The sequence below is a fragment of the Centropristis striata genome, chromosome 19 (assembly GCF_030273125.1).
Source record: "Centropristis striata isolate RG_2023a ecotype Rhode Island chromosome 19, C.striata_1.0, whole genome shotgun sequence".
Lineage (NCBI taxonomy): Eukaryota > Metazoa > Chordata > Actinopteri > Perciformes > Serranidae > Centropristis > Centropristis striata.
This window is the reverse complement of record NC_081535.1, coordinates 9,421,611-9,446,103: the sequence shown is the minus strand read 5'-3', so window position 1 is coordinate 9,446,103 and position 24,493 is coordinate 9,421,611. Positions and strand designations below refer to the sequence as shown.

The window sequence follows — 24,493 nt, the reverse complement described above, 5'->3', positions numbered from 1 at the left end:
GCATCTTACTACAGATGTCCAGAGATCTGAGCTTCCTTAAGAAAAAGAGGCAGCTCTGCCCCTTTTTGTAGAGTGCGTCAGTGTTTAGGGACCAGTCCGACTTATTATCCAGGTATACACCTAGATACTTCTAACTTGGCACCACCTCCATGTCCACCCCACAGGTATTCACTGGCTGAAGGGGGGGCTTGAACCTGCAGAAATCTATGATCATTTCCTTATTCCTTATTGGCTTGTTTACAGTATCTCTGTCCCAAGAGGTTGAGATAAAGTTGGATATTTTTTTTAAGCCCTTTACACAGTCAGCTTTTTCTTGTCTTACATTATTCTCACGTCCTCTCCTACAGGCCGTATTCTCCTGCTATTCCCAGGATCCCTTGCGTGTCCCCAGAGACTGTACTGCTGGATCAGGTAAGCTTAGCTCATGATGTTTAGAGAGTTCATTACATTTTGTAGCCATTTGTTCCTCTATCCAAATCAAGACGAATAACAATTTGTCAAAGTCAAAAAGTATTCTGATGTTTATTTATATCTTAGTTTGTCTCTTCTTCTGCCTGTTTCTGTCTATCAGCGTCTCTCTTCTCTCTCGCTCCCTTCACTGTGCTGTATGTTTTATCACCCTCTGCTCTATCTTCTTTCCTCTGTCTTAATCTTTTCAGTCATGGTTATTTAACTGCCTCTCAATGTTTCACTGCTTGTCTTTTCTCTCCCCGTCTGACCTCAGCACACCCCCATCCCCCTGCCAAAGGAGTATGATGAAGACTCTCTTATCCCGAGTAGTCCTGCTACAGAGACTTCAGACAACGTCAGCCCTGTGGCCAGCCCCATTCACACTGGGTCAGCAAATATAACATAATATTTGTTGCATGTTAATTCTCATTTCATTTATGTCATTGATTAATTCTGCTTGTCAGCCATGACGTGAAGATTTTGGCAGACTCAGTGAGATAACCAGCAAATGTTTTTTTAAGTACAGAATGACAACAGAAAAAAAAAACCACAGAAGACACAAAATGACCAAAAAAGACACAAAATAACTAAAAAAGACACAACAAAAGACACACAATGACTAAATAAATACACAAAAAGACACAAATGACCAAAGAAGACACAAAAAAACTAAAAAAAGACACAACAAAAGACACAAAATGACCAAAATTGTCACTCTAAACACACAAGACAAATAAAATAGAGTAACAATAGAATAAAAACCAGAGTTGGATGACAGGATCACACACAATTACAAGATCACATTTATGTTGATTTTTCTTTGTTTCTTTTTGATTCAAAATGTTAATCCAGTACGTCAGAATAAAAAATCAATTATTATTAGGTCATATAGAGGAGGTTGTGCTGAAAAAAAATATACCAACATGGCATTTAAACATTTTTAAGTGGTGTATACAGGCAGGATGAAAATGATTAAAAATGGACATGACCCAAGACTCCATAGAGTTAAGAAAAAACACATTTTTACTGTCTTGCTCTCAAAGATTTTGGCAGACTCAGTGAGATAACCAGCAAATGTTTCACGTTTTAAGTACAGAATGCTTGCAAAGGCAGTGAATATAAAGGGGAAATGTGTAAAAAATAAAAAAAAATACTTAGATTTAGACTCAGTTGTATATGATGGGGTATAAAAAGTCTTGTTTTGATTAAATATTTATTGTTAGTGACAAAACGGATCTCTAAGGTGAGAATTCATATTTCCACAATGCTACACTTTGCAGAATCACCCTTTATAATAACTGATTACCGCCATTGTAACATCCCTGACATCAAAACATCAGTTATGCCAAGACTGAAGCACACATACACCACCCACCACCACACCTCCTGCAGTGCTGGCAAATGTCTTTTTTAAACTGTCCCTGTGTGTGAGTACACACTTTTTTAATGCATAAATTGCATATTATTAAGATATTTATAACACATTCCTAAGGTTAATGCAGCATAATGTTCATGTATTAAATGTGCCTAGTCATAATCTGTCTACAGCACAATGATTCGGCATTTATTCAGAGTAAAGTGAGTGTGCTGGAAAAAAATAAGCACATGAGAAAAGAGTCACCCTGACACACACACACACACACACCCACACACACACACACACCTGTATGAAGCTGCCTGTCCAACGCAAGTTCAAACAGCATGGGGCTCTTTGAAAAGTCTTTTTATGTCATTCCTGCAGCACTTAGTGGCCACTCCAGATGGCGTGTCCTCCCCTGCCATATTGAGACAATCAAATGAAAAGGGCACCCACGTTGTGATTTGATGTCTGCTTTATGAATCACTCTGAAACAGACAGAGACCAGATCAATTTCAAACACTGCTGAATAAACCACAAATTAATTATCCTTTTCTGTCTCATTCAGTGGAATTTTACTCCGGAAGGAACAGTATTGATTGTTACATTTTACATTCCTACCCTGTTTTTAAAAAAATACTAAATGCACCTTGATTGTAATAACATAAAGGTTGAATAATTATTAAGTGATCTTTGGATCATTTTCATTTAATTATCGTTTTCAGCTTCTTGGTGAGTTTCATGGTGGATGCTCGAGGAGGCTCCATGCGAGGCAGCAGACACCACGGTCTGCGAGTTATCATTCCTCCTCGAACCTGCACCGCACCGACACGCATCACCTGCCGTCTGGTCAAACCTCAGAAGCTGACCACGCCTCCTCCGCTGGTGGAGGGGGAGGGGCTTGCGAGCCGCATCATATCCCTCGGGCCGTCAAGTATGCAGTTCCTTGGGTGAGTTGTTTGATTACTGTGTTTGGCCAGCTTGAAAACTAAAAATTACCTGAAAATGTGTTGCTTTAAAATGACTTTTTAAGCACAATTTTGTATGCAAGTGTATGTGTGTGTAGACTCATAATTTATGAGTGTAGAATGAGGCAGTCTCTGTATATCATACATAGACTGTATATAAATAATGGACGTAGTCACCGTGACGTCACCCGTTAGTTCATGGCAGTTGGAAGTTCAGCGTTACACTTGTCGCCATCTTGTTTCCGATACGGGGAGCAGACCATATTTGGACTGTGGAGGAGCGAGAGGGATCCGATCACTGACTAAACATTTTAAAAAATAAACCTCAAACTGGTGATTATAAGAATCAAAAACAGGTTTATTGCCAAGTAAGTTTTCTACTACAAGGAATTCACCTTGGTGTTTGGTGTATATAATAAAAATAAACGGAGGAAATAAAGATAAAGGCAAAGACAGTGGCACTCAATGACATAAACAGAGTGGAAATTACAATAGAAATATTTAACATATACTTAATAAATACTGGAGCAAATATGTACAATATAAATAACCATTTAAGAAAAAAAACTGTACAGTTTTGTGCAGGATGTGCAACAGTGCCATCTAGTGGGCATTAATAGGTCTGTATAGCTCTGGGCAATACTGTCAATTATGGTAGTCTCAGAAACAATGTTGGAACAGAACAAAATTTATTTATTTTTCTAGTGAGTTTCTACATTTTTTGTCTTATTTATTGTTTCTTTAACAGGCCTGTAATAGTGGAAATCCCCCACTTTGCCTCGCTGGGCCGAGGGGACCGAGAGCTGGTGGTCCTCCGCAGTGAAAACGGCTCCGTCTGGAAGGAGCATCGCAATCGCTACGGTGACGAAGTGCTGGAAACTATTCTGAATGGCATGGATGAAGGTCAGTGTGATGGTAATGAATGACTCAGACCTTGCTCGGTTACAAACCAGTCAGTCCTAATCTTGATATATGACCCTGGAGTTGCAGAACAGGCAGGGGACTCTTTTTACAGCGACGCAGAACTTTTACTTACATGGAAATGTGTAACTTACATTCTTATAATTGTCCTCATCCTGTTCCATTTTTTTTTTTTAAATCAACCTTTGTTTCCCTGTCGTCCTCCTCCATTTTTGTGTGTAGACTTGGAGAGTCACGACGAGCTGGAGAAAAAGAGAATCCGTCGGATCATCTCGACTGACTTCCCCCTCTACTTCGCCGTGGTCTCCCGCATTCAGCAGGAGAGCGATCTGATCGGTCCAGAGGGCGGCAGGTTAACCAGTAAGCTGGTGCCCCATGTCGAGGCCATCTTCCCCGAAACGGCCGTCACCAAGAGAGTGAGACTGGGGCTGCAGGTAAGAGAAGCAGAGCAAAAACACAGAAGAAGAGGGAGTTATGTATGAGCAGGAGTGATAAAGAGGAGATGGAGTTACAGATTTAAAAACATGACATAGCAGATCCTCTACACCTTTTATAATTACTTGGGTGTCTGTTTTTTGCTGGTTAATCAGAGACAATCTGGTCATTTTCATAAATTACTAAGGACAGATGTTTGAATTACAAATCAGCTGACTCTCTGTCTGTGGCTCAGTGGTCTGTGCCAACATGTTTACCTGTGCTGCATTCAGTCTCTTGGAGCTGATATTTGACAGATTTCACATCCTAAAGTTGATGTTCTGGCTTTCTGTCTCCTGAATATGTGAGAGATGTGTGCAATCAGTCATTGAGAATAAATGTATACAATGTACTGCTCACTATAGACAGATGTTTTATTCTCTTATTACTGTAAAATCTTGATGTTGGAAGGAAGATCATGAATTGTCATTTGAGTTGTTGCATCCATGATGAACACATTTTTGGATCCAGTCTTTATTGCATGTTTTTTTTCCTATTTAATTAAAAAATAGTAACTTTCCTGGCTTACATTTCTTATAAATTTAGTTGTTGGTTTCTATGTCTTTAATGACAGAATACATTTTTTTCCCGTAATTCATCACAGAGAACACAAAATCTGCTGAACTGAAACCAAAAACTACCTCAGAGATATTACACAAATATTTAAAATCTAAGACTCCCAGGCATGCTATGATATGCCTGAGAAACTGGTAAACTGGTTACAATTAATGTAATCTTAAATATTGCAAAAAAACGATATGGTCCTCTTGATGTGAATCATTACCTCTATCTATTAGTTACGGGTTATTTCATAGGTTTAATGCAAACGGCAACGTCTGAGCCTGAAAAGTACAGCTAATGTGCTAGTGCCTCAAATTTGCATTATTTCTAATGGCCAACAGGGGGCGACTCCACTGGTTGCTAAAAGAAGTTCAATTGTATGAAATGGCCATACATCTCACTTAATTTATTACCTTACCTTTATTACCTGGCAATTAAGACAACCACTCAGCATTTTTTATAAAGAATGTTGCTTAACTCTAATTGGAAGAATCACCTTTTTCCAACTCATCCCTGCCCAAGCCAGTAAGTAAATGCAAGGTCAAAAAGTAGAAATGCAGGAATCTCTCTTGAGAAATAATCAACTTTTCTCAAAACTGACTGAAGCATAGATCAATAAAATAGGATTTCAGTGCCTTTAAAATACTAAATAACATATAGTTATACAGTGTAATACATCACCCTGCATATAGTTGCCAAGAAGCCTGTCGTACCAAACTGCACAGTTTCTAAATGAGCATTTGTAACACGTGGTTTCTGTCCTGCCAAACAGGAGCATTTGGCATATGTGTGGCTGACTGTCAGTCATCCAGACCTCCACAGACACACATATGGGAACTTGGCAAACACTCATGCTGACTGTCTGTTTTCACCCAACACCTCCGCTTGGTTTTGTTTTTCATGACAGAGAGATTACGATGGATTATGGGTTCTACATTTCCTGTTTTTTTTTTTTTTTTTTGGTCACTTCAGAGTACATTGTCTGTCAAAGCACTGATGTTATTTTTGTATATTGCATGGGTCTGAGTTTTGCTTTGCCTTATGCTGCTCTGTTTATGTTTTCCTTTTTATCCAGCCATTCATCACTCCTCAGTTGCCTGATTTAAGTTGTGAGCCACACTGACCGAGCTGATGCACTGATCTGAGTTGGGTCAGGTGTGAAATATGAATTGGTTGCATGTGTGAGTATGGCTGTGAGTTTGATGATTCAGACTATTGCACATGTTTTCTTTCTTTTTATATTTCTTCCCTATTTACTGTCGTTTTAGATCACCTTTACTTACTGCAGCTTTTATATTGTGTTTGTGCCTGAGCTTATCTTTCACATATTTTATGCACCTATCTTTCCTCAACTCCATATCCTTTAAACTGTCCTTTTTGGCATCCTCCTTTTTAATAAGCTTTCTCCCACCACTCACACCTCAGGCGCAGCCTATCCCTGATGAGCTGCTGACTCGGCAGCTCGGTAACCAGGCGACCTTCAGCCCAGTGGTTACCATCGAACCACGCCGACGCAAATTTCACCGTCCAATCGGGTTGCGCATCCCTTTGCCACCATCCTGGCGGGAGAGTCCTCGGGATGCTGGCGAGGGCGACACCACCAGCCTGCGCCTCCTCTGCAGTGTCATCGGTAGGAATCTCTTTGAAGTCGATCCAAAAGACAAATGTGCCAATGTTTCCTGTAAAGTAACGACTTTTTGTATTGCTGTCAAGTGGCCCTTGCTCTTGTGAGGTTTAAACTGCAGCTTCCCCCACTTGAAAAGGCAGCATGTTTTCTTTTTCTTTTTTCTTTTAAGACTGAAATTCTGAAGTAACTTTGATTTTGATGAAATACTATGAAACTGATATTGATGAAATTGTGAAATTGCTTTTTTTTTTTTTTTTTTTTTTCTTTTTTCTGTTGTTCTGATGTACTTCCTGGTACCTAATATGATGACCCACAGAAATTAATAAAATAAAATTCTAGAAAAAAAAAGAAAAGAAAAGGCAGCATGTGTCCAAAGATTGGACTGGAATTGAAGTTTGAAGTTTTTTTATTTTGCACAAAAAGAAAAGTATAAATAAACAACAAAAGGAAAGTGCAAGGTAGCGGCAAGAAACCCAAAAGGGCTTATACAGGCCTCTAACTATATTAAATTTCACAAGTTAAATTAAAAACAAGTAACTATGAAATAGAAAAAAAATTACACACTCTAAAGGACACTCAAAAGGATATAAATGTTATTTTTTCCTCCAGGTGCACTTGTAAACAAGATTATCTATTGAAATTAAGGTTGTTTACCAAAATATGTATATTATTGTATATTTGAGTGTTGAAAAGAATCAGGTGAGTTAGATTTTTGCTAAAGAATTGTCTTCAGTTGTTTTTTTTCCTTCTTCGCTCTAATTACATTAAATAAAGTAAAATTATGATAATATTAAAAGTAAAATAAAACAAAAGTGTAGAAATGTGTGTGTGCATGCGTGCCTGTGTATGAGTGTGTGTACTACTTAGTGACCTGAGCAATCAGAGCCACTAACCTGCTCTTGTATGTGTTCAGAGACTAAACCTGTATGGAACTATTAAACTGATCATTCCAGAGTATTGTTCCTCTGTATTTTAAGGAAAATTGAATCTATATAATATACAAGTTTCACTTTCTGAAATAAGTGATAAAAATATTGAACTTTTTCACAATATTCTAATTTTTTTAGATGTACCTGTACTTATCGAATTTGTTGCAAAAGGGGCTACATGTAGGCACCTGTTACCTTGCTTACCAGGGCATGAATGACACAGTGTGGTTGTTTGTGTCTCAGGTGGCACAGCACCAGCTCAGTGGGAGGACATCACTGGAACCACCAAGCTAATGTACGCCCACAACTGTGCCAACTTTACTACCAACGTTTCTGCAAGGTGAGCAGTCATCAAGACAAATGCATCACTAGTCAGCTTCCCTTTGCTGCTCTCCTGCACACTTCTTATTTCTCTTCTCCTACCTTATCTAGATTCTGGCTGGCAGACTGTCCACGCACGGCAGAGGCAGTGAGCTTTGCCAATTTGCTGTACCGCGAGCTGATGGCTGTCCCATATATGGCCAAGTTTGTTATTTTTGCTAAGATGAATGAAGCACGGGAGGGACGCTTGCGTTGTTACTGCATGACAGATGACAAGATGGACAAAACACTGGAGCTGCATGAAAACTTCACCGAGGTGGCCCGCAGTCGAGACATTGAGGTCAGCATGAGAGAAAGATACCAAAAAAAGGGAAAAGGTGTTGCAGAAACCCTCAAATGTAGTTCCCAAACAGTGCAAATCATTTTCATAATTATAATATGAGACATTTTTTAATCTGCACACTTTTTTTTCTAAAGAATGACTTATGCTTTATGAATTTAAAGGGACATTTCACCCCAAAAATAAATATCTTCCTCATAGCCATAGTAGTTCACAGTCACCCATAAAGGAATAACATATTTCTTACCTCTTACCATGAAATTATTGTGACAATTTAAATGTATTCTTGATAGATAAAATGTATATATTTTCAAAACTTTATTAATGAATCTCTTCCAAACATATCAGAATGCAAATGAAACCACAATTAAGAGGATTGTGTCTGAAAACAAAATTATTCCAACTTTATGGCTGACTGTGCATTTATCAGTTCAGATTAGTCCGCCTTTCCTCAAATTTAATGGAACAAGGTGGCACTGGGCTTGTGGTACATTTAAAAAAAACCTCAATAGCAATGTCTCTTTCCAGGAGTTATGATCAGGGGCCTGTTCTATAAAGCAAGTTTCCCAAAAAAGCTAGATTTATTTTGGTTTGTCTGACTCATGTTCACTTGATTCAGTTACAAAAAGCAAATTCAACATAGCCCAAGCTGTGAAACTATGTTGAATTGACTTTATGGAGCCAAATCAACTGAAAATGAGTCAGACAAAAACCCAAAATAAATCTGGCGCTTTTTTGGGGTAAATTTGCATTATGGAAAAGATTCCTGCTTACTCAACACAATCAACAGACCTGGCTTCTGTCAGCTTCTTACAGCTTAGACAAGGAGAACTCCATTACTGAATACATCTTGTGCTGTCATGAACACATGAAACTGCTCACAAGAAGGTCTGTGGGTTATCTTGAGTACAGGCAAGAGAAAAAATATGTGTTTTTTGATTTTGGGGTGAACTGTCTGTTTAATTTTGGCTACTCAAAAGTCATACAGGTGCATCTCAATACACTACAATATCATGGAAAAGTCCATTTCCAGTAGTTCAAGTATAAGAGCCCCAAGCAAGTATTAAATGCATATAGATGGACATACTTTTCAGAGGCCAACATTTCCATATTAAACATACTTTTTATATTCATTTTTTTTGAGAGATTTAAGGTCCTCATTAGATGAAAGCCATAATCATTATAATTAGAAGAAATTAAATAAATTAATACATTAAATGTTTCATTCTGTGCGTAATGATCTATATAATATGTTATTTCCACTTTTTGAATTTAATTACTGACATAAATAAAGTTATCTATCATATTGTAATTTATTGAGATGCACCTGAACATTAGATGCAATGTAATGCAAACAAAGAAGCATGATGAAAATGCCTAACACCATTGCTGGCATTGCTCTCAGAACTCCCCATCTTGGGAGGCATGATCCTTCCTGCAGTAGGAGTTTGGGTCTTATGATATCAAGCCACACTTGTTTTACAAGGGTCAAACCTTTCTCAGACTCCATACCTGACATTTATCTTGTCACCTTTTAACATTTTATTCCACAGCTGATGGAGGGCATGCCGCTGCACCTGGAGTGCTCCGGGAACCTGGTGCCCATCAGGAAGGCCACCCAGCAGCCTCGCAGCTTCAGCTTTCAGGCCTTCAGAGACAACAGGCTGCCCGTCTCTGTCAAGGTCTGTCTCTATCCAACTGTCCACATGCCTGCTTTTTCTCTCACTCGCTTTGTATTCATACAGTACTGTGGTTCTGTGTGTTCAGCGTGTCAAGGATCCTCTCACCAGTTAGTCAGTTTGCCTCCTGAGCACCCACCTGCTGATCACCCAAACAACCTGTTCATACGGTGGTTTTTGTGTGCTTTATTCTGTGTGTTTTTGTCTCCCTGTTAGCATGTAAAGGTTGAGATAACAGTACAGCACCGTGTACTTATTCAGCACCACAGCAACACCACACTAAAAACAGTCAAATACACCCAAATCGACATGATAATATCATTTTACACAACATTAAGTCTTAAATCTAACCTAAAGCTATAAATTCCACTCAAAAATGATTATTATTGATGATATTTTACATTGATACATTTCCTGATCTGTGTGTGTCTGTCAGTCAGTCCATTCTTCCTCGTTGGTGTCAAACCGTGTTTGCCATATCATTCTTTCTAAACAAATGAAAAGTTAAAGAAATATGTCCATAATTTTGTGGTTATCTTCTGTTTTAATTGAATAATGATAATAACAATAATAATAATAATAGAAACCTCTTTTTTATGTAATGGTACACTGGTTTTAAGTGTGTCCTCTTGGTTACAGATGGTAAAAAATATTCCTTCTTTCTGATCATAATCATCATAATTTCTCTTTTTTGTATTTCAATGATGTTGTTTAAAACCCCCTCTCTTGACGGATAACCCTTTTCATACTCTGCATGCTTTTTCATGTCTTTAAATATCTGTAATCATATTCATGTAACTTTAGTTTCATTGGTGTGTTTATTTCATTTGATAATCCGCCTACTTGTCCATCAGTGTCTTTGTCTCTGTTCCGTATCAGCTAGAATACTACTTTGATAAATATGTTTTCATTACGGTGTAGCCAGGCAACAAACAACTTACCTATCTACCTGTCGACTCTCTTGGGTAATTGTTTGCATGTCCTGTGACTCCCTCACTTTCTTTGCCTGCCTTCCTATCTTGCGGCCTTGCCTGTCTGTACGTGTCTGTCTCACTGTCTCTCTTTCTCTCTCTCACGGTCACTCTGTAACTGTCTGGTCTGACAGACGTCCAGGTAAAATGTGCAGGTAAATCTCTCCCTCTCGTCTGCCTGTGGACTGCTTCCATCCCTGTTTCCCCCTGCTTCTCGTCCCATGTTACTGCGCCACATGCTCGAGACACTGTGGAGGGATCTAATACCCGTTCTGATCTGTTTTTCTTCCTCCTCCTCCTCTTTCTTGCTCTATTTCATTCTATCCACTTCCTTCCTTGCCACATCTCTCTTTCACCCTTCTCTCTTCCATTCCTCTATTTGCTTTCATCTCCTTCCTCTCTTTTCTCTCTCCATATTCTCCTTCTTCTCTCCTTTCTGCCTCTCATTTCTCTATGTTAGGTCAGAGATAGTAACAAGGAAGCCGCTGGGTTTTTGTCCTTTCTGCGCAAGTGCACCAAGTACGAGGACACACAGCACGTACTGTGTAATCTAAACATAACCATGCCACCTTGTGTCAAGGTAAGGGCCTGCTTGCAAACACCGTCCCCACAAGCACACATACACAAACTTTTGTTCTTGAATTTTCCCAGATGTCCATCTGCTTGATGAGACAGAGGTTCTCCGATTAAGAAGTCACTTTTTCTATGAGGTATAACATAATAGATGCATTAGCTATTATGTCTCACTTACCAAGTGTGATGTCTGAGGTGGGATTTCGGCAGCCATTACTTGCTGCACCTGATTGACTAGAGGACAGTAAGACTAGAAACTTTGGATTGTTTGACTGTGTTCTTGTCCAATATTTGAAATACTGAATATTCGTCATTGGTTGAAAATGTGTACAGTAGCCCAAAAGCTGTATGTGGCATTTAACCCATTTAGGCCTAAAACGCCTGGAAAAAATGCCTGTAAAACCTATGGTGGATTTTAAAATAACCCCCTAAAACCTGAAGTTTTTCTGGAAATTCAACAGAAGTGTCAACGCCTACTAAATAATAGATTTTCAGCCTCTGTAGCTGATAGAAATGAAATTCAAAAAAAATTTGAGAGCTTATACCTGTGGCTTTCATGAGAAGTTGAGTTTATTTGTCCAAACCTTCAATTAACTTTTTTTAAAAATCAACGTGTTGCATTGTGAAACTCCCACATGTATTCTGATGCACGTCATTGGCCAAGAGACCGAAAATAAGTGGAAAAAATTACAAATACTACAAAACTATGTATCGGCTTTCCCGGCTTTAATGGTAGAATAATGCAACAGCGCCCCGGTTTTAATGGTAGAAATGTGGTAATGCTTTCGTAGCTTAAATGGGTTAACATTAGGGGCGTCCCGGTGGCTCACACCGGTAGAGCGCTAACCATGTATGCCATGTGCTGCGGCGGAGCCGGGTTCGAATCCGGCCTGAGCCCCCTTTGCCGCATGTCTTCCCCTCTATCACCCCCTTTCTATCTCTCAGTATCAATAAAGCAACAAAAATGCCAAAAAAATAATCTTTAAAAAAAAAAAATGGGTTAACATTACTGCAAACCACAGATACACTGATATGGAACCGTACGGGGGTAAAACAATCAGCGTCTACATTAGACGATCAGAAAAAAAGTACTCCAGAAGTCAGAGGAAGTATAAAGAGCGTCAAAGTCCGTGTGGTGAGGAGGTTGGTGTGTGAGTCGGTCAAACACACACAGATATCCACACTGGAGACCTTGTGTCATGTCACTTTTGTGTTGCGTGTGGAAGTGAAAGTCAAACTTAAGTTACGGGACAGACAGAATAACCCAAACCTCAATCCTTTCCTAAACCTAACCCAGTATTTTTTGTTTCCTTAACAAGTTGAACATCAAACTACGCTACCCAGAATTTCAAAAAGTGATGCTAAGAACCGGTTGCAGCTGTTGAGAAACATCCAGATTCGATGTATCTGTGGTTTTAAGGCATGTGCAATGCCAACATTTTACTATGGTGACTGAGTTGTTTATAGTATCGATCCATCAATAAGAAGATGTTTTTTTAAACGGAATGCAATTCAAATTCTTCTTCAAGAAATAGAGAAACAACATGTAGCACTGCTTTAAAATCTTCCTCCTTATTGGGATGGTTCACCTAAACGAAGACAGATGGACTATTGATTGGTAGACCTTTACAAGGGCTTAGCTCTTGGATTTAATACATTGGTGCACTGACAGACTACTTTGAATTTAAGGCAGAGAGAATCCATGTCTAAGGTTTCACTTGTATACTCTGCTGTGCATGTAACCATTGTTGTTATAACAGGGACAATGCAGTACAAGCAGTCCTCCAAAGCTTTCTATAGTGCTAATGCCCTACAGGCCAAGCTGTGGACATTAAAAAGTAGTACACTAAAGACACTTCTGATTTAATTACAATGTGATTTTGTTGTTGTTATTTTTTGTTTTTTTTTAGGTTGTTGGAAGTGAGGAGCGCAGACGAACCTTAACGCCCCTCGCCCTGAGGGAACGCTACAGTGCACTGAACGAGCCCGGTGTGGGTGAGTCCTTCACTGCCTGACCCTCAGCCCTCTCCTGATTTATACACAGTGGAGACGGGCACTGAATGTTGCAACGCCCCTTTACCCACAACCCTTTGCTTCCCACTCTGCCCTCTCTATATCCCCCTGTATCTGTCTCGCGTGCACGCATGGCACTGAGCCTTGGATGCAATGCACTGCTCTACAATATGCCCCAGAGCCCTTTGCAGTGCAGTTAGAGAAAATCATTTTGAATGTGCGACTAAAAGATAAGCAGCAGTCCCCAACTTGACCCAAAATGGCACCATGGCACACGACAAATTAGCCTTTTTCTGTCGAGTGTCGAGTGTCCGGTTAGCTATGACAAATGAATGACTTCTGTGATTGGTTTGCATGGCGCTAGTGTCTCCACTGCGATTTCCAATGGCATGGCAGCAGATGCTGTTAGTATTAGCACCATAGCTTAGCATTGGGAATGGGCAGGACCTCGCAGTGGAGCTAGACAGAGGAGCCCTGATTTTGATTGGCCTGTGGTAAATGAACAGAGCCAAGATGGCCGTTCTGGTTGGTTTTAAACATTGCTGATGGCGGGCGGAGGGTTGAAGAGGAAAAGGCCTTTTCTGTCTATCACACAGCGCTGCTACGTTGCACCTCAGTCCCTCTGTAATGGTTACTGAATGCTACTTTGATTGGTGGGACTAGCACCTGAATGAACCCCAAATTCTAACCTCCCTTGCCCATATGGTGTGTTAACCCTGAAGGTTATTTGGACAAAAAACAATGTTGTGGGTATTGCTTATTTCCTTCAACAGAGCAATGCTTTTGTCAAGGTAAGTATTGCTATTAACAATTTTAATAGCAACTCAAGTCAGTGTTACAGAAGGTGTATTAAAACCAAAAGAGATTTTAAAAAATATAATAGCAATTTTCTGCCGTATTTGAGTTTTTGTCAGTAACTCACATTTGGATGGTCCAAAGTTGATATTATTGTGACTTAGACATTCTCTATTTTTTAATGTATTTAATCAATATGTTTAAATAAAATTTGGTATCAAACACAAATCCATAGAATGAGTTTGCAGTATGGTATGCAAGTATCATATTTGTTTGAAATTCCCCATTTTAAAATGTGTGACAAATGCAGAGAAATAAAAATACAAACAGTGAAAAAAAATACAATCCACTTTTCACAGCTTGTTATTTTTTCCATTTTGCAAATGGACATTCTAATGTTTTGTAAATGGATATATCATGCCCATCCATGCATTTAAAGTTATATTACCCATTTTCTAGTAAGAGTCATTTAGAATATGCTACTAGCAATACATTTAATAATAAATATGTGCCTCTTTTTAGACATTCTTAAGTTATTAGTCCCAGGGGGGCACTACATCTGAAAAAGTTTTCATCATAATGGGATTACTTAAGGGTGTAATAAAGTGACTGACTCAATTTACAGCTTGCAGGCCAGACTGGTACCTTCCAGTAAAATATTTGATTTATGTGGCATATAGACCTAGTGTCAAGTTAATTGAGTTAATGACTTAAGGTAATAGGTCAATAATTTATTCCAAAGAAAGATGATTTATGGGCATTTTAATTATTTTATCTGATTAATATTATTAATGTCTGTTTTAATAACTGGCCCCTGGCCTCCTGTCATTTTACAAAAGTGGCCCTTGGAGAATTCGTCAAGTATCCCTGGTGTGAAATAACTAAACAGGCTCTTCCTATGTAATGTTTTTTAATCAGAGTCAGGGGTACAATCTCTACAGTTCAGATAATGTACACTTATTTGTGTTGTTGACATTGACTTGGCAGCTAGTTACTAATGTGGCTGTTTTTGTTCTTTTTCATTTTAGCCGCAGTGAACGCCATGGAGAGGACTGAGATCAAGATCAACATCATATCTGATCAGCTGGGTTTGAGCTGGGCAGGTTAGTCATATAAAAAAATTAAACAAGCTATGTAGCTACTGTATCTGTCAGATTCTGTACATATCTTTTGATCTACTTGACTGTCCATTTGTTAGAGTTGGCACGTGAGCTTCAGTTTGGTGTGGACGACATCAATAGGATCCGCGTGGAGAATCCCAACTCCCTGCTGGACCAAAGCTCTGCCCTGCTCAACCTGTGGGCCAGCAGAGAAGGAAAAAGGGCCAAGAGTAAGTCTGACACTAGTACTAAAGTACTGTATATCTCTTAGAAATTTGCTACTTATAGATAATGGTAGCTACTTCAATACTGGTGGATTGTTTTGTTTCATCTGTACCTCAAAGCACAAAGTGAATTTCTCTAGGAACGATGCGATCTGACTTCTGATATTTCTTGACCTCCCTGTCCTCGTGCACATGCTCTCCGACCCCCCCTCCATGTGTTTTTTTCCCCTCTCAGTGGAAAGCCTGTACACTGCTCTGAAAAACATTGATCGTGCAGACATCGTAACATCTCTGGAGGGTCAGGCTCCACAGCCGATGCCGGGTTCTTCCGAGGAAGGCGCCTGTCGACTCATCGACCGCGACTCCACCCTGCTGTCCCCCAGTGTCCTCAATGGTAAGACACGCAGACACATCACACTCAAGACATGTAATATTCTAATCAGTATCCTTGTCAATGAACAGACCATGGGTCTTGTATTTAATCTTAACTTCTTGTTAACTTAAAGTTATTGAAACAATCTTTCACCAAGGCTAGATCATTTCACTTTTTTTTCCATAGCAAGTCATGAATCCATTTGTTTTAATAGTGGTATTCCCCATTCAAGATATGTAAGGAAAATAAAAAGTTTTGTTTGTTAATAAAATTATGAGGGTGAAATAAATAGGGCTGTCCCGAATACAATTTCCTGGCCTCCGGAGCTTACAGCAAAATTTGGAAACCTCTGTTTAGGGGATGGACGGCATAGCACTGCAGTGTTTCCCCTAGGTTGACGGCTTTGGGGGGTGGATTGGAGGTTGTGCCAGTCACCATGATTAGCTTAAGCCTATTGCACTTCACATCCCATAAATTAGCCTACACTGTAAAACCCAGTGTTGCTGGTTTGTTATTATAACTAATTTTTCTTTTTCAATACAACAAGATTTGTGCAAAAAGTCATTTTAACTTAAAATATTGAGTCAAATAGCAAGATTCATTTGAGTTAACTCTGTTGTCTTTGTTGTCTTGACATACAATTCTTTTGCAGCATGGACACTCAAATATTTAAGTTGAAACAACAAGTTGGGTTTTACAGTGTAGGTGCTAAGGGACATTTCTTCTGCTCATAGCTCCATCCTCACAAACTGCGGTTGAGTTTCAGCTTGCATGCAGGTTTTTTCAGCCTAGTGTTGTTGATTCAGAGCAGCTAATATTGGTGAATCACTGGAGCTTTGTCTCTGCTCCACACCGAGTGTGTGTGTGCAAAGCCCCGCCCTCGGGGAAACACAGATCAATGGCCAGAAGAGAAACTAGCATGACCGAGAATGACAGTAAGGTAATGAAGACTCTCTCAATGAGATAAAATGGAAACACTGCGTTGCCACATGTGTCTTTCGGCTTAATTTAAGGCATTCATTTTTAAGGATTACGTTATTTTACAGAATTGCAAAAAAAAGCAAATATGCGAAGCCCAAAATTAGAAACCGAATACCTACTCAACTAATATCTGAATAGTCGAATATTCGGGTCCAGCCCTATAATAAATAAATTAATTAATTAATAAATAAATGTGCTTGTTTGATTGCCCCATGATGATCTGTAACGATCAGAAATGGAAAGTTTAAAGAAATGTCCTGCTTAGGCAGAATTTGGAGGAAAGTTAATCAGAGGCTCAATTGCTTAATTTGCCAACTACAGTATTTGGTGTACTTGGTAATACTTGATATACGATATATGCATAAAGAATAGGAATTCAGTGGTTTAAAGGGAATTTCAAATAATACTGAATATTACAAGAATATGCACAAAATATTAATAATGATAAATTCTCTATGTTGATTAAAAATCACTGTGATTTCTACCCTTATTTCAGAATTATGCCTCCAGGATTTTCTTACTCAAATGCTTTTTTTGTAAACAAAGTTAACGGTCGCAACAGCACCACTAAAAATCTGAGACAAAATTCTTCAGCTCAATAAGGTGAGCTGCTTTACTTTCCACCTCTGAAAACCTCCCCGCTTCCCTTGAGTCTGGGTAACAGCCATTTTACCTTGTTTCTGTTGCTCCACAAGAGGTCACGGACACAAGGCCACCGCGCCTAGTGCACAAGCCACGAGTTATTAGACCCCCGTTTTTCAGAAGGGGTAAGTTGAAGGGAACTCGGGCTGCATGGTGGTTTGCTGCTCATGACTTGTACATGATGATGATGATGATGTTGGTGATGATGATGATGAGTGATAATGACTCTCAGATGATGGTTTTGAGGTCTGAGGAATGGTGTCATTCTCCCACCATGAACCCGGCCTTTGGCAGCATGCACTAACACCGCCTCTGTGCACTCCTCACCGGGGCACAAGTCATTTTCAGTTTTTTCACACCTCATACTTGAGCCCTGAACATGATGGTTTTTAATCTCTTTATTGAATATGAGAAACGAGGATACTATGACAGGATTTTAAACTGAGAGACGTTTTAAGGCAGAACACTTTACTCATTGGTAATATCTGATTTTCAATTAAGGATGTTTGAGATTGTTTAGATTACATGTGTGTACGTGTGTCTGTGTGAATGTGTGCACACATACATATATGTGTCTGTGTGTGTGTGTGTGCATACATGTGTGTCTGGGATGGATACACCAGTCAGAAGTGGCGCTAGTACACAGATGATAGTGTGCTCTGGGCCTTCATACCTTGTTTCTACCCCTCCCTCTTTCTTTCTGTCTGTCTTTTCTCTTTCTTTCCCTGAGAACAAGACAGAATCTGTTTGATTGACAGCAGACATTGCACCTCAACAGCAATGCTCTTGCAGTCTCCAGATTTTGTCTTTTGCTCAGGACAGTTTCTCTCCGTCCTACTTTCAGTCTCTGAACCTACGACATGTCATATCTGCTGCCCAGCCGCCCTGCTCCTCCTCCTCTTCTTCCTCCTCCTCCTCCTCCTCCTCCTCCCCCCCTCCTGCTCTTCTTCCTCACAGCTCTTCCTGTCCGACCTCTGACCTCATATGACCTCATGTTGACCTCTGGGCCTCCTCCTTCTCTTGTCATCTTATTTTCCCGCGCTCCTCCCTCGTTCAGTCAAGCGGGGAACCTCTCCTCCTCTCTCAATCCAGCTCTGTGTGTGTTACTACAGTTTGTGCATGTGCACGCTGCATGCTTTGCTGTTATAGTATCTGTTTGTGTGTGTGTGTGTATGTGTGTGTGTGTGTGTGTGTGTTTGTGTGTGTGTGTTTGTGTTTGTGTAACTTTGTAGGTGTGTGTGAGTGTGTTTCAGACCTGGGCTTTAGGTAATATTAGCTGGATTTGATAGTATTCAAAAAAATGAAACACACTTTTTTAGATAGCTCAGCTTGCAAGGATTTTATGTGTATGAATATAATATCTTGTTTTTACACAAGCAAGATAAACTAGGCTCAGTTGATATTTTATAAAAAAATATATATAAACATAAATCTTTACCCAGGTCTACTCCAGATGACTTTTGTCTATACAGTGACTGGGCCTTGAGAGTGAGGAATTTCCTGAACAAAATAAAAGTTTGCTGTTTGCTGTTTTTGATTATGACATCTTTATGTGCATGGCATGCTTTCAATGTATGAAGTTTTATTCACAGTGTTAAAATGTTTTCTCTGTTCAATGGGTGTATTTCAGTCTTGTTTTTAATGCTATATTAACAAACAAAATGATTTTTTTTTCTTTACCTGTAAAATAAATGGTGTTTTGTTTTAATGCTACGCTGTAACACATGGTCAGCTGCGTAGTTAATAACGTTCAATGTACAATGTTGCAGTGACGTGTCTTTTCATTCATGGGCAAAACTGTAAAATATTCTATGTTTGATAAATTGGTCTAGTTTTTACACCTTTTTAAATTTTATTTCATATATGTGCACATTCTCTATTAAATTTTGACATTAAAGGGAAATGTCAGTTTTTTTAAAGTGGGGTTGTATGAGATACTTATCCATAGTCATTGTATTACATAAAGTTGATGGTGGTTGGCACACCCCCAGTTTGAAGAAGCAGACATGAGGACCGGCTTCGGATGGGGGTAGCACCAGAATTTATTTTAGCCACCTTAAAAAATCAATGTTAGTTTAAGTGTATGCTATATTTAGAATATTTACTTTACCTGCCACCAGACAGCCCTCTCTGACAGGGAACTAAAGCCGATGTCGATGCTCTTTTTAAAGCCACCATCCTCCTTTGGCAAAAACACTAATTAACCTTGCAGAACATGAGAGTTGCTGGTCAACCTGCTGCCTCAATGATTAGATTGTATGTGTTATTGTAAGTAAGTAAGTAAGTAAACTTTATTTATATAGCACCTTTCGCAGACAGAAGTCACAAAGTGCTTCACATTAACAGAGGATAAATAAGTTAAAAGAATAAAATAAAATAACATAGAAATAAAATGTGACTTTGGTGACTCCAAGCTTACCATTTAAAACACCAGAGTCACATAATAACACATACAAACTAACCGATCAAGGCAGCAGCAGACAGTGTCTGCAAGGTAAATTGACTGTTTTTATCAATGGAGTCTGGTGGCTTTGAAGAGAGCATAGATGGATGTAAATGGCTTCAGTTCCCCATCATAAAGGGCAGTCTGACAGCAAGGTAAAGCAGTGAAAATATTGTAAATATAACATAGACTTCAGGTTATATTGATTCTTTTAGGTGTTTTGCTGCTGCCCCTGTCCACAGCAGTTGTTCTAAGCTTCGGTGTCAGTATTCCTACCTGCTTCTCTCAACTGGGAGCATGTCGACCACCATCTGCTGTAGGAAATACACCAACTGTGGATAAATACCTCATACAACCCCACTTTTAAAAAAAAGTCAAACTATCCCTTTAAAATCAATCTGCAGATATTAAATTATATTTTGATAAACTATGTTTTGCCCAAGTCTGATGAAGGACTCACTGTTAACATTGTCTGAACGTTATCTGCCAGCAGGGATATTGCTGTGAAGTGTGTTGGGTGTGTTTGATTATTTCAGTACATTTGAGTGTGTACAAAAGTGTGTGTCCTCATCTATATGTTAATAAGAGTGCAGTATTGTGTGTGTGTATGTGTGTGTGTGTAGAGTGGTGAAGTAAGTAGCGTGCTGTGCAGTGTGCTGTCTCTGTTTTCTGTTTGTTTTCTTGTGCCATGACAACCTCCGTGGAGTTTATTTGTGCTTCACTACATCCTGTGCCTTTGACACCTGTGTGTGTCTGTGTTTGTGTTTAAATAGCAGGAGTGAAGGGAAAGGCTAACCCAGATCCATCTAACTCATCCTAACTCTCATTCTAATTCTGACTCATTCCTCCCTGTTCACCTCATTCTGACGCCACATCTCATCATCCTGGCCCTGTACCATCCCAGAAACACACACACATGCTTACTCACATTTTAGTCCACTAGCACAAAATCTCTGAGAGATGATAACTTACATAGTAAAGAGGTATTTCACCCAATAATAATTGTTTTTTTACTGGTCAGAGTCATTATGAATTCCATTAGCTACATAGCTCTATTTACAACAATTTGACTTGCTGTTGCATTTTATTTATGGTAAAACAGGTCGTGGTAAAATTCATCTTATCTGCACAATTTGATTGGGAAGCAATAAAATCTGAGAATGAAAAAAATGCCGATTGTCTGGTAAGGTAATGTAGATTTAGCTAAATTGTTTTACTTACCTTAGTAATTTACTGGATATACACAGTTGCCCATAAATTTGGAATAATTTGTTTTCAGACACAGTCCTCTGGTAATTATAGTTTCATTTTCATTGTGATATGTTTGAAAGAGATTTATTCATTAAGTTTTGAGACAATATACACTTTATATGTCAATAATAAATCACATTGTCACAATCATTTAAAGGAAAGAGGTTAAAAAATATATTTTATTTCCACTGTATGGGCGAACGTGTATATACCATCTGTTGTTTCAGCAAAAAACACATCAGCTTTGCTAGAATTAAAAAAATGACAATGCATGGACAGTATCTTAGTAATAATGCCTTATTTCCATACAGTAAATGCCCTGATAGACATATTTTTTATCAAAGTCGTAATTTATTTATTTATTTCATTCTTTTTGATTATATATATTATATTCTTAATTCTATTCATTCTCTCCCATAATTATAGTACAAAAAAGGTGTTTTTCCAAGATTGAAAATGATGGTGAAAGCTAAAATCAATGTACTGCCTCAAAGTGACACATTAGTCATTCAAATCATCAGACACAGGAGGTGTAATTAATTAATTCCTACAAACAAATCCCCTTGTTTTCTGTCTGGCATGCTTAAGATATGAACAACAAATTCTAAAAATGTTCGCCTTGGAGTATAATAAGCAATTTGTAAAAATAGCCTGGAATATTAAACTGGTTGTCCTCATATTATAGCCCCATCTCAGCAACACTATTAGAAAGCCTCTACATCTTTCTCCGATGTTTTTGGTTTCAACCTGAGCCTTGCTTCAGTGTGAACACATCCTAACTTTTGGGTGAAATACTCCTTTACTGTTCAATTTCACCTTACGCCATTCATCTGAACTCATTGATACAACAATTTATCAAAAACATTTTACTAAGAGTAATCAGGCAATCCCAAATCCAAACTGGTCACATGTACAAAACTGTGAGAATATTATTGTCCTCATATATCACTGAAGAAAACTTATAGATTGTAAGATGTAATTCACATAGTATTCCCAAAGTATATTTGTTAAAACACTGAATATGTTTCAATATATTTGTTTTTAAATAGTTGGACATTTAATCATGGCTTTATGTTAAACTTAGATGATGGATGATGGTTGAAAATGCTTATCAATTTATTAAACAAAACAAAGAGCAGCTGTTGGAAAGAAAATAAATATTTTTAAAAAATGATCCAGACATCAGATAAAAATAAGGAAGCTGTTGTTAAACTGTATGTATTATATATATATTATATATAAATATAACTTTTTAAGTGAATGTGAATCATACTATTATATTATAATATATAAGATCTTTTTGTCTTTTTTAATTAATATTATAAAAGATCATTTTAAAAAATGACCACTGAATATAATGTGTGTTTGTGCATTTGACAGTGTGTTTGTGTGTCCTTGTGTATTTTGCTAATGTTATTGTAATGAATGACGTCATGGTAACCCAATAATGTAATTTATTATTAACAATCAATTAAGTAATCTTGAATCCAAAGAGGCTCATTAGAATAACACAAAATAATACAGGCTGCAGCCAGGTGAATGATTATAGATTTTTTTTTAACTATTTAATTAATTTATAAATAAATGTAGACTAGAGGAGTTGTAGTATGGTAAATTGCCCTTATTTACAGGCAAAATTAATGACAAAAAAGCTCTTTAAACATAACAGTTTTGTCTAATGTTTATGTATGTATAAGTGTGTATGTAAGGTTGTGTGAGAGTGTGTGTGCGTGCGTGTGTGTGCGTGTGTGTGTACACAATGACCTTTATTTGGATGCTTGGGATGCAGACACACAAATGCATGACGCTGACAATGCAAGAGCAACAGTAACTTGCATTTTCCTCTGGAGAATCTGCAAGATGCTGCTGACTTCCAATCAGAAACGTGTGACAAGGGTTGGAACGATAATTAAGATGTTTTATTACAACATCAAAAACAACTAGTATATTTACAGTCATGGAAAAAAAAAGATTAGACCATTGTTTACTTAAATTTCTTGTTCATTTTAATGCCTGGTACAAATAAAGGTATGTGTTTGGACAACTATAATGATAACAGAAATAGCTCATAAGAGGTTAATTTAAGAGCTGATATCTAGCCATTTTCCATGGTTTTCTTGATAATAACCAAAATCATTATCAAGAAAAACCATTGAAAATTTCTAGATATCAGCTCTTAAATTAAACTCTTATCAGCTATTTTTGTTGCTATCATTATATTTGTCCAAACACATGTATGAAATGAACCATAAATTGAAGAAAATGTGGTCTTATCATTTTTTCCATGACTGTATAATATATAAAAATATTTTGTGATTTTGGAAAAAGAACAGCACCCAGCCTCTGTCTTGATTGGTCAACACCAGTTATCTAAAAAATAAATTAATTTAAAAATAATTTAAAAATGCTTTCTGACATTAACTGAACACATATCTGTGATGGCAGGATTGCGTAAACGTAAAGTACTTTCTTTGAATATTGTAATTTCATTATTGGCTGTATTTAAATGCATAGCTTTTATGTGCTAATCAGCCTGTTAATGAACCCCCGTTTCAATCAGGATACTAAAACCCAATTGGAATACTTTTCTAAGATGTTACTAAAGATGAGTTTATATCGTGCCAACCCCTCAATCTATATGCTGTTTAACTCTAGACTCACCTTTTCTCACTGATCAAGGAACACAGTGTATGTTCTGCAGATTCACTTTCTTACACGGTAGCAAACTAGAGCCCTGCACCGTTCACCTCATAGACGACAGGTGATACACCAAACCCCTCTGACCCCCACCTCACTGCTGTGTCCCAATGACAATAACCTAAAGTACTTGGATCAAAACATACATCAATTAGACAAAGTGAGAAGTGAAACACAAGTATTGTTCTTGTGCTCTACCTTTCAAACTGAAAGTAGTACATAACATTCTGGCTGGGATTTATTGGAGACAGATTGCTGGTTAAATATATCTTTCTTTTCACGCTTAGAGGAATAGTTTGGATTTATTAAAGTGGGGATATATGAGGTACTTATCCACAGTCAGTGTATTTCCTACAGTAGATGGGGGTTGGCAGGCTCCCAGTTTGGAGAAGCAGGCATGGAGACTAAGCCTCGTACCGCTGTGGACAGCAGCAGCAAAACATATAAACATATATACAGTCATGGAAAAAAAAATTTGACCTCTGTTTTCTTCAATTTCTTGTTCATTTTAATGCCTGGTATAACTTAGGGTACATTTGTTTGGTCAAATATAGTGATAACAACAAAAATAGCTCATAAGTGTTGAATTTGTGTTATTTGTGTAATTAACTCTCATTTGTACGTCGCTTTGGATAAAAGCATCTGCTAAATGACATTGTAGAATTGTAGAATTTGAGATATCTAGCCATTTTCCATGGTTTTCTTGATAATGTCCAAAATCATTATCAAGAAAACCATGGAAAATTACTAGATATCAGCTCTTAAATTAAACTCTTATGAGCTACTTTTGTTATCAGTATATC

At 38.1% G+C, this 24,493-nt stretch overlaps 1 protein-coding gene across 6 annotated transcripts in view; it reads left to right on the top strand.

Moving 5' to 3' along the window:
* LOC131992750 (ankyrin-1-like) overlaps nucleotides 1–24,493 on the top strand; it is a 103,807-nt gene that overhangs the window by 73,410 nt on the left and 5,904 nt on the right. The window contains exons 25-40 of one of the 6 annotated variants that reach the window (XR_009396245.1): nucleotides 348–411; nucleotides 725–837; nucleotides 2,533–2,757; nucleotides 3,524–3,690; nucleotides 3,919–4,130; nucleotides 6,157–6,361; nucleotides 7,531–7,627; nucleotides 7,720–7,948; nucleotides 9,502–9,630; nucleotides 11,059–11,178; nucleotides 13,082–13,166; nucleotides 15,008–15,082; nucleotides 15,178–15,309; nucleotides 15,539–15,697; nucleotides 17,154–17,260; nucleotides 17,353–17,408. Coding sequence is in view for 4 of the 6 variants with exons in the window: in XM_059358428.1 (XP_059214411.1) it covers nucleotides 348–411; nucleotides 725–837; nucleotides 2,533–2,757; nucleotides 3,524–3,678; nucleotides 3,919–4,130; nucleotides 6,157–6,361; nucleotides 7,531–7,627; nucleotides 7,720–7,948; nucleotides 9,502–9,630; nucleotides 11,059–11,178; nucleotides 13,082–13,166; nucleotides 15,008–15,082; nucleotides 15,178–15,309; nucleotides 15,539–15,697; nucleotides 17,353–17,424 (2,072 nt within the window). In the remaining 2 variants the exon portion in view is untranslated. Of the gene's footprint in view, nucleotides 1–347; nucleotides 412–724; nucleotides 838–2,532; nucleotides 2,758–3,523; nucleotides 3,691–3,918; nucleotides 4,131–6,156; nucleotides 6,362–7,530; nucleotides 7,628–7,719; nucleotides 7,949–9,501; nucleotides 9,631–11,058; nucleotides 11,179–13,081; nucleotides 13,167–15,007; nucleotides 15,083–15,177; nucleotides 15,310–15,538; nucleotides 15,698–17,153; nucleotides 17,458–24,493 lie in introns of those variants that run through there. The other 5 variants (XM_059358428.1, XM_059358430.1, XM_059358432.1 and 2 more) reach the window with 5 other exon arrangements.